The sequence below is a fragment of the Lipotes vexillifer genome, unplaced genomic scaffold (assembly GCF_000442215.2).
Source record: "Lipotes vexillifer unplaced genomic scaffold, Lipotes_vexillifer_v1.1 scaffold370, whole genome shotgun sequence".
NCBI lineage: Eukaryota > Metazoa > Chordata > Mammalia > Artiodactyla > Lipotidae > Lipotes > Lipotes vexillifer.
This window is the reverse complement of record NW_006772699.1, coordinates 1,147,462-1,158,042: the sequence shown is the minus strand read 5'-3', so window position 1 is coordinate 1,158,042 and position 10,581 is coordinate 1,147,462. Positions and strand designations below refer to the sequence as shown.

At 47.0% G+C, this 10,581-nt stretch overlaps 2 protein-coding genes across 2 annotated transcripts in view; one reads left to right on the top strand and one right to left on the bottom strand.

The window, feature by feature from the left end:
* The window catches only part of WWC1 (WW and C2 domain containing 1), a 151,037-nt gene that overhangs the window by 134,669 nt on the left and 5,787 nt on the right, over positions 1-10,581 (bottom strand). The gene's annotated exons all lie outside the window — the stretch shown is intronic.
* LOC103080071 (ubiquitin-conjugating enzyme E2 variant 3-like) lies at positions 5,968-6,769 on the top strand. Its single transcript, XM_007447832.1, has 3 exons — positions 5,968-6,157; positions 6,291-6,450; positions 6,493-6,769. The coding sequence occupies exons 1-3, from the start codon at positions 5,968-5,970 to the stop codon at positions 6,767-6,769; spliced, it is 627 nt and encodes a 208-aa protein (XP_007447894.1).

Genomic DNA, 10,581 nt, shown 5'->3' with positions numbered 1-10,581 from the left:
GCTGAACCCTCTTCTTAGCACAGTTCCCACCAGGAACGAAACACACAAAGGTAATGGCATTCTTTGTTTTCGATTCTACCCAACACACAGCAGAAGTGGAAGGTAATTTGTGCACGGCTCGAGCCACTTCAGATCTGAGATGACCCAACTGACTTCTAGTGAACCCAAACAAACATCCTGAAGGATGTGCCACTGGGCAAGCAAGAATGCTGCCGTCCAAGCCCACATGCCATTCAGACACCAAAGCGTCCGAAGGGAATTTGATTCCTGCTAAGTCTTTCATGCCAAAGTAACAGGAGATGGGGCTACCTTGAGCACAACAGTATAAGGAGGGTGAAACAAAGATGCTCATCACCACCAGGACAGGGGAATGTGGTCTTGGAAAGCGATCCTTGGAGGAATTTTGAAAAACTGATTGTACTCAGAAAAAGAGCTCACTCACCGTGCTCACTGAGAGAGGGACATCTCCGAAAATAGGAGCAGAGCAAACAGAAAGGTCTAGCTATCCAGACAGACCCTGAGCAACGGAGCGAAGCTGTTACTCAAGGAATCACGGTAGTGAAAGGAGCTATGATCTGAATTACCAGAACAAATTCAGTATTGCTCTCGACAGCCTAGCCTGGCCTGGCCTTCAGGGTGCATTGTGGCGGCAGAGAAAGCGGCATCCCAGTTCTGCCACTTATTAGCTATGCCACCACTGGCAAGTTCTCAACTGCCTGAGCCTCAGTTTCCCCAGCAGCAGAACGGAGATGGTAACGGTTCTCACCTCGCAGGTTACTAGGAGAATTAAATTGGAAAATGCACTCAAAGCACTCCGCTCAGACCTTTGCACTGTCTAGAGTCTCAGCAAGTGTTGGCTATGATGAGTTCTTATCCACCGGCCACGATCTACGTGGTGACAATACCTGCATTCCCCACTCCCTTGGAGTCTCAAGGACTCAGACATGTGCATGAAATCCAGACCAAGATCTGCTGGGGACAGACAGCAGCTGCCCACCCCCTAGGCCTACAGCTCCAAAGTAGCTTAGACCAATTTATTTAAAAGCATTACTCCTGCAATGCGAGTTGAAAGATTTTCACATTAAGGCAAAGATGAGCCCAAATCAATTTGATACTTAACACATCAGGAAAGAAATAGCAAGATAGATCTAGAAGAGGGGAAATTACCAAACTGCAAGGCGCCTGACATCCCTCAAATACCTCCTTCTCCCCACCACCATAGCTATTTTTTAATACATCCTGAATCATCTTCAGTTTTCCACGTGGAACTGTGTAACTCTTAAATTTTAAAGCGCTTTACAAGGGACTTTAGCATAGTCTCATTCAAACTCTACAAACATTTTGAGGAAGGGATGTATTTACCTACAGTCGTGGTTCTCCAATGTGGCTGTATTCCAGAGTCAACTGGGGAGATTCTAGAAATCCCATGCCCAGACCATACCCCAGACCAATGAAACCAGATTCTCTGGGAGTGGGGCGGGCATGGGTATTTTTAGCACTCCCCCTCTGCTGAGTCCGATGTGCAACTGAACTTGAGAATCACTGACTGATCCTGTTGTCCCCGAGATCCAGACACAGACTCCTATACTCACTCCATTGTGGAAAGGAGACCAAGGGTCATTATTCCCCCGTCATAGAGCAATGAAGACTAGGGCTCAGGAAGGCCAAGGGACTTGCTGCTATGAGGAAGGGCCACAAACAGAATCCAAGACTCCCAACTGGGGAGCAGCCATCTCCTGGCTTGGTGCAGTCCTACTGTGTGCCAGCCACTGAGCTGCCTATTAACAAGAATGGAGAGGATGCGGGTAGTCACGCTGTCCTACTACAGCATAAGGTGTCATGGAGCCCAGGCGAGGGAGATGGGGGAAGGCCTTTTTATACTACATTTGTGAGCTGAATCTTGATGCAAAGATGTTAAATGATGGTGAGGCCTGGTGAAGGAAGTGCGGAGGTCCCGCTTGGACAATAAGGGTTTGGGGACTGATCATAAAATGTTCTCAAGCCAGTGAAGACCATTTCAACGGGCTGCATCGACCTGTGCTTGGAAGGCTCTTTAAACCTGGCCAGTTTTTGCCTGCGACCACTCACAGAATATGTCATTCTAGCTGCAAACATTTGGCCAGTAGTTCCCAGACTTGAGGGGGCAGCAGAGTCACCTGGGATGCTCCTTAAAAGACAGCTCTCAAGGCTCCACCCACCAGAGTGTCTGATTAGTAGGTCTGAGGTGGGACAGGAGAGTCTGCAGGTCTAACAACTTCCCAGGTGAAGCTGATGTCCTGGTTTGGGACCACATTTTGAGAACCACTCAGGCCTGGTGACCAGTTAGGAGGCTGAAGAAACACCCAGGGTCCTCCATCTGCGGCCAGCAAATATTTGTTTTATATCAGCAGTGGAAGTAAACCACTCAGGCTGGTTTGAAATTTTTTGAGCTATTAAGATACCGCTTAGTAGTCCCGTCTAGCAAAAGTCTTTGTTGTCTGGGAAGATGTGTATCTGCTTAAGTATGATCCATTTTTCCAGAGAAATGAGAAGAAAGAGGTTTATGTCCAAAAAAATTCTGGTGCTCAAAATATATGAACGGAGCAGAAACTGCAGAACTATAGATGAAGCTATCAAGGAGGCCTTAATCTCTGTCGTCAGAACTGTCCAGACAGTGGAACTTCAATATAATGAGAGACCTGGAATTTCACTGTGGCTTTTACAAGGCAGCTTCTAATTCATTCCCATTTTGCCAGTGAAGAAACTGGGGCTCAGAAGGCTTTAAGTAGCTTAAACAAGGTCAGAGAACCAGCCAGTGACAAGGCTGAGGACATACAATCCAAGTCATGGTCAAGGGGAACAAGGCCCCCCTAGAGGGCTGTTGTGAGGATTCAGAGAGGAGGGCCTTGCCTCTTCGTCACATCTCACCTGCACTTCCTAGACTCGAAGTAAGCCTGGGTTAGGGGTGAAGGAGCCCAGCACCCCCTCCTCTGAAGAGCGGACTCGGCACAGGTCTCCTGGCTCAGCATCAGGGAGAAACAGGGAAGATCCCGTGCCCTCTGTTCCTCTCTGTGACCATGGATACATAACTCCACACATTCTAATGTAAAGAGAAGTTCCTTCTGGCTTCTGGGATCTGCTCAGACCTCCTGCTTCCCCATCCTTTATTTTACAATGCGGGAGCAAACCCGACTGGATTTTGCCACCAGTCAGGCTCTGGGTCAGCAAAAGAACGAGAACGAAATTGCTCATAGCGGTCATGGTGAGGCAGTTAAACAGTGCTTGCTCCTAAAGTCACTTCCTGTAGCTTGCTTAGCAAGAGAGGGAGGGCCAAGTTACCTCACCTGCCTTCTTCAGTTCCCTGTCTGTAAAACAGCGATGAGAGGGCTCCCCCCGACTCCCCTACCCCACCCTAACCCCCAATCCTCCCAGGTTATTGCGAGGATTCAATAAATCAACTGTTAGCGGTCTGCAAAGCGACAGGGCACAAAGCAGCAGCATTATATGCGCTGGAAACACCAACTTCCAAGCCCCACGGCAGCCCTACAGCCGCAACCTGGGTGTGTGGGTGGGAGTGAGGGGGTGGGACCGGGCTTAACAAATCCTCCACGTGATTCTGACGCTTCCCCAAGTTTGAGAATCACTGCTCTAGAATGTAAGCTCCATGAGGACAGGATTTTTGATGGCTTAATCACTGCCAAATCCCCAGTGCTGGAACAATGCCTGGCATATTACAGACACTCTATTCGTTTACGGGCAGTCAATAAATATTTCTAAGTTGAGTCCAGATGAAACAGGAGAGGAAATAAACCAAGGTTCAGAGAGCCTGGCATTTCTATTTGCACAGTTTGATGACTGTCTCTCACTAATTTGTAGTAAATGATATGAGTTGGAGACTGTCTTATGTCACCCTTGCATTCCCAGCACTTAACCCGGTGCCCAGCTCATCCTAACGGGCTCTGGGTAACACCCTAGGGAAGGCGCAAAGGTCTCTCAGATCCAAAGCCCAAGTTCACACAGCAACTACCAACAGGTGTCCTAGACAGGGCCATCCCTCCAGCTTCGTAAGATGGGTCAAAGAATTCTAGCAAATACCAAGCCCCCAGTCAGAATGTAATTTATCTGTTTAACTGTTTGCCCATCTCCCTTGCCCAAGGGTACACCCCACTGTAGCAGGGACTTTGCTCTCATCCTTGGTTAGGGCAACGGAGCCTGAAGCCCAGTAGGCACTCAATAAATACCTGCTGAATGAATGGCCAACCCCTGGCTGGGTGGGACACGATAAACACCAATGCCCTTCTGCATCACCTCCACGCTAAAATCAGCAGGTTCTCAAACAGCTCTCCAACAGGGCACAGGGAAGCACGAGTGAAGCCCCAGGATACCAGAGCAGTTACCAATGAATTCCAGAGACCTCCAGTTCCCACAGCAGCCATTTTCACTCAGCCATGACCACTGCAACTCATTATCCCTGCTTCACACACTGCCCTGGTGCCAGCTCCCTGGCAAGAGTCACTTTACTTCAGAAATTCCAAACAAGGGCTTGCCTCTGATAAGACTAGGGGGAAAAGAATTTATTGCTTTATTTACACAATGATGCCCCAAGGGTCAAAGAATTCTAGCAAATACCAAGCCCCCAGTCAGAATGTAATTTATCTGTTTAACTGTTTGCCCATCTCCCTTGCCCAAGGGTACACCCCACTGTAGCAGGGACTTTGCTCTCATCCTTGGTTAGGGCAACGGAGCCTGAAGCCCAGTAGGCACTCAATAAATACCTGCTGAATGAATGGCCAACCCCTGGCTGGGTGGGACACGATAAACACCAATGCCCTTCTGCATCACCTCCACGCTAAAATCAGCAGGTTCTCAAACAGCTCTCCAACAGGGCACAGGGAAGCACGAGTGAAGCCCCAGGATACCAGAGCAGTTACCAATGAATTCCAGAGACCTCCAGTTCCCACAGCAGCCATTTTCACTCAGCCATGACCACTGCAACTCATTATCCCTGCTTCACACACTGCCCTGGTGCCAGCTCCCTGGCAAGAGTCACTTTACTTCAGAAATTCCAAACAAGGGCTTGCCTCTGATAAGACTAGGGGGAAAAGAATTTATTGCTTTATTTACACAATGAGTGCCCCAAGGTGGTTTGCAAACTCTGATGTCAAGGCGGCTCAGGTGAGCCCTGCTTCAGCAGGAAAAAACCTGAGTTGGCAAGGAAGGGACAATGGTTCTCGTTTCTCTACCAAGGCAAAGAAGGGTAAACTGGCCTAACTAGTCACAGCTCCCATCTGAAAGCCTGGTGTGTACCAGGCACTTGGTAAGACCCACCATATCTGAGGTCCTTTCATCTCCCCACAACCCTTTGGGGTAGGTAGGTCCTATGCTTACCTGTGTTTTACACAGTAGAGAAGGGACTTGTTCAAGGTGACTTACTATATGTAAATGACAGAGACGGGACTTGGTGTCCTCTGGAGATCGTTATGAAGGCCTTATCTACTGCAGGGAACAGTGTGGTATGTCAAACCAAAGTTTGGCTGGAACCACACAAACATTTTCCTCCACAGTGAGCAAGGTATATATGCTGATAGATGTGTTGTTTATTTCTCTGTAGTTACAAAGGTCCCTTTTCCTTTGCTCCCTTCCCCTCTTCCCTTCCTCTCTCCAAATTCACTGAAAAAGACTGCAGTGGTGCAAAGAGTAAGGCTTTGAAATCAGACGGACCTAGATTCAGATTCCAACTCAGCCCCTTTCTACCTCTATGACCTTGAGTTTGTCACTTGGCTGCTCTTAACCTCAGTTTCCTCATCTGCAAAATGCCACAAAAATACCATGAGCAACAAACTGTGGTTGGCCCATGCGAAAAGATGACTAAATATAACTATTAGCATTGTGATCACCAGAGGCCAGTTATGGCTGTCACTGTTAGTGATACAAATGCACGTGTAAGAAATTCCTGGACTAGAACCCGACTCGTGGTCCTGGCTGGAGATGGAGCTCAACAGTGAGGGTGTGAGGCGACTGCTTGGCAAGTACAAGTTCAGGGATCTAACTATGGAAGAACTGAAGAATGTAAATATGTTTTTCCCACATTTCAGATATTCCATGGATACCTATGTTTTCAAAGATAGTTCCCAGAAAAACCTGCTGAATTTCACTGGCACTATTCCTGTGATGTATCAGGACTAAATCTGTCATTGTCGGATTAATTAAAGAAATGATTGCCAAGTTTCAAGAACTTCCCCTGTATTCTCTATCATCATCTGATGCGGCACAGCAGGCAGACTTGCTAGCCTATATTGCAAAAATCACCGAAGGTGCCTCAGGTATACATTCAAAGAACTGGGCAAAACATGAGAATAAAACAGTCAATAAAATTACCGTGGTTGGCGGTGGAGAACTGGGAATTGCCTGCACATTAGCAATTTCAGCAAAGGTGGTGATCTTCACAGTCAACTCTCTGGGTAGTTCTCAGTCCTACCTCGACGTGGTACAGAGAAATGTGGATATGTTCAGAGCCTTTGTTGCAGCTCTGGGACATTATAGTCCACATGGCATCCTGCTCGTTGCATCTCAACCAGTGGAAATCATGACCTATGTGACATGGAAACTGAGTGCATTTCCTGCAAATCGAGTGATTGGAATTGGTTGCAATCTGGATTCACAGAGATTACAATATATTATTACAAATGTTTTGAAGACACAGACTTCAGCAAGAGAAGTATGGGTTATTGGCGAGCAGGGAGAAGACAAAGCGTCATCTTCTGCTATTCTGACAAGCATTTTATGCTAGTCAGATGATCAACTTGCAGCTTCCCGAAGGGTTCATGCACTCTCATGCTGCCTTGCCTTTGCACCTGATGCTTCCTTTCCCTGAACATTCATTAATTTGGCTAAGTCCTGCTTACCCTTCAAGACTGGGCTTGAGGGCTTCCCTGGTGGCACAGTGGTTAAGAATGTGCCTGCCAGTGCAGGGGACACGGGTTCGAGCCCTGGTCCTGGAAGATCCCGCATGCCGCGGAGCAGCTAAGTCCATGCGCCACAACTACTGAGCCTGCACTCTAGAGCCCGTGCTCCGCAACAAGAAAAGACACCGCAATGAGAAGCCGGTGCACTGCAAAAAAGAGTAGCCCCTGCTTGGCGCAACTAGAGAAAGCCCGCGCATAACAACGGAGACCCAGTGCAGCCAAAAATAAACAAATAAAAATAAATAAATAAATTTATTAAAAAAAAAAAAAAAGACTGGGCTTGAGTGCCACCTCTCCCAGGAAGCCTTCCCTAATTCTCCAGGTTAAGTAAGTTCATGCCTCTATTATAACCACTATCACACTGTGTTATAATTGCATATTTACTTGTCTCTTCACCCCGACAGACTGTAAACTCCTTGAGCTTGGAACGGCCTCAGTAAATACGTTTTGAAATTAATGAATGATCCTGATACCACCCTGTTGTATCCAAAGGTCATTCATACTATGCCCCACCAAATTAGTCAGTAGAACATGTGCTTTGGAGCTGCTATTTTTAGCTGTGATATTGAAATCATATGTAAACTGCAGATAACTCCTTCAAATGGTGTTTTAGAAACCCAAGGGCTGGACCTCAAAACAGAGTGTTAGATCATCTGCTTTGGGCATCAATCTTACCTAAAGGATAGGTGTTATATGTAATGGAAAAGAGAGATCACATGGTCATTTTTTATTAAAATTTTTGGGGTCAGGGGATTACTGTTTTTAAGGAGTAGAACCAGAAAGATTAGGATTGATTAGATGCATTATTTGAAAGGGATTCTTAAACTAGGATAAATATACATTTAGGAAGTGTGAAGGGTTGGGCAGTAAATGAACAAAAAAATGAAATAATTCAGTCCATCTAAACTTAACTGAAAATCCTAATGACTGTGTCAGAAGCAAATTTGAACATAGTGAAGCTTTCTCCCTCTCTCCAAACATTGTTTTCTCATGGCTCTTATAAGTCCAAACTCAGAGGAAAGATAAAACGTGATTATGTGTGTAATATATAATGGCAGTAATACTCATAATTGAATTCCAGACTTCTTTGTGTCTTTTGTCTTTTCTTATACCTACCTTGCCCTTCTTATTTATCTTTCCAAGGTCTGTAAATGCTGTGTTCCATTTAGCAGACGTTTCTCTGCAGTTTTCTGTATATTGTGAATATACTAATAATGTGCCAAAATTTTGTTTGAGAAAACAATTCGTGTATAGCCCTTCCATTCTAGAGAAACATTTTTTAAAACCCCTTAATTTGTCCACATGTATTTATATTTTTCATGTACCAATTTTGGGTTTTGCTTCTTTTTTCGCTTAACATTAAAACTTTAGAAATTCCTGGACTACACAACGCCATGCTCAGAGAGCCCTAACTATCCAAGAAAAGCCACGGCAGATGCAGGATTGGAAGGCTGTCCCAGGGTCATCTCATCCTAGTAGACACCTGATGCCTGGATCTTGATGCTTCATCCTTCCAAGTCAGGTATCAGTCAGTGGATCCTAAGGGCATCCCAGAGACAAATCAAACAAGTAACCGCCACTGGGCGGGGAGGAAGCCAGCGTGGGGACAGCCTGGCTGCCACCAAACCAAGCCCGGCAACAGCAGGCAGCCGGCTGGGGAAAGTCAGCAGCTGCCGTCGGCCTGGTGTCCTGGCTGCCAAAGAGTGATGAATGGAGCAGGGGAAGAAAAAAGCCAACAAAGGTGTCCCTAATCTTGATGCGGCTTCATTTTTTTTTTTTTTCTGGCCGACCATTGAACGAGAACTTAAGCCTCGGTCCTTTTTCTTTGGCAGACATTTGAAACTGAAAGATCCCATTTCTCTCCAATGGTGAGATGTCATGGGTAGAAGCACTGAAGAGGCAATGGGGGTGGAGGTAACCCACTGCACTTGTCCTTTTCTTCCCTCCTCCCTGCTCTCTCTACTCCACTCCCTCTCCCCTGTCTAGCATCTTTACAGAATGTTCTACGTTCCCCCCACACAACAACAGTGAACGCCCCCCCTTTATTTTGGCAGGAGCTTTTCTGCTCAGGAGCTGAAGGCTTAATGGCCCGCTGGTGAAGGTTAAATAACAAAACGCCACTGTATCCAGTTTCTGAGTGTTCTCTTCTTTTATCTCACTCTGAAACAGGGATTCAGGGCAGCCGAGTAGCTTGTCAGTAGCAGTAACTAGAGCCTCTACCTGTTCCACCTAAAGGTGTGTGGCCCACTGGCCCCTCCGTGCTGGGAGAGGCACGGCATGCATTTTTCACCCAGACTCAGCCCCGATCCAGCCCTCAGCCCTGTCCAAGTGGAAGCACTAGGAGATGCTACCCAGGCCATTTCTCCAAGAGGAGTGGGTTTCTCTTATCCAGGGCTCCTCGCTGAGCCAGGGGCAGATCCCCATAGCCTGGAGGCAGACGTGGCTGGAGACACTCGGCACAGACAGCTGACTGCAGTGAAGTTGGCACCCCCTGCAAATGCTGCCAAAACCTAACTGAGGCTTCCTGCATCCAGAGAGTTCTGCAGCAGCATGCCGGCCACGTTCCAACTCCCACTTATTCTAGCCTCGTCTCTCCTTATGTGCACCTGAGCTTGGCGTTCCAACCTTCCCAGTAACCAAGGCAACCTGATTCGCTTCTCTTCAAAAGGGCAGTGTTGCACAGCTCCCAGGGATCCCAGGGGAGTGGGGAATCAGGTCAGTTTGGCGAGGCCAAAAGCGGGAGGGGTGGTGACAGGGAGGCGCTGCCTTGGCTACTGAGTCCCTGGCCTTTGGGAGCATTTACCCGAGAGACTTGGGAACGACTTTGAACTCTCTCTCTCCACACACCGCATCCTTCAGAGTTTCTCTGCCTCCTTCTCTGTTCTTTCCCTCCCTCCCTCCCAGAGCTCTGGTTAGCTGGCTGCTCCCAGAAGGTAGACTTTGTGCCCGATAGTCTCCTAAGCTGCCATGTGGATCTCATTGGCTTCTCTGATTAAGCCTCCTGGGCAAAACATCTTTCCCGGAGATCCACGGCAGGCTCGCCTCAATTTAGGAGTAAATGGTAACTTTCCAACCCAGCTTGTCAACAGGGCATCTGGAGCCCTGAAATGGCAATAGCTAATTCGAGTGTGGATTCAGGAGTTCAACCAGCTGGGCCCCAGTCCTGGGTGCATCACCTACTGGTGGTGACCTCGAGCAAATATAAATTCTTAACCTTTCTAAATCGCTGTTTCCTCATCTGAGGATGGAGAAAATAACAGTACTTACCTTATATGGTTGGCAAAAGGATTAAATGAGATCATAATATAAAACACTTGGTGCACAGCACAGAATACATATTAGGAGACTTAGCATTTATTATTATTTTATTCATTTGTGGGTTCCAATGCCTCTTATTTCTTCCTGTTAGCTAGACTAGTGCTTTTTAACCTTATTTCTTTCTTAATGAATGACGTAAGATATTCCTGTGCATTGCAGACTCCCATGAAATGTGTAGATCATAAATTCAAGCCTTGGAAGGAGAAGAAAAGCCCTCTAATAATTGTAAAGGCCCAAGCTAAAGGTATTAGTGGACCATTAAAAGCAGAAACACAGGGCTTCCCTGGTGGCACAGTGGTTGAGAGTCCGCCTGCCGATG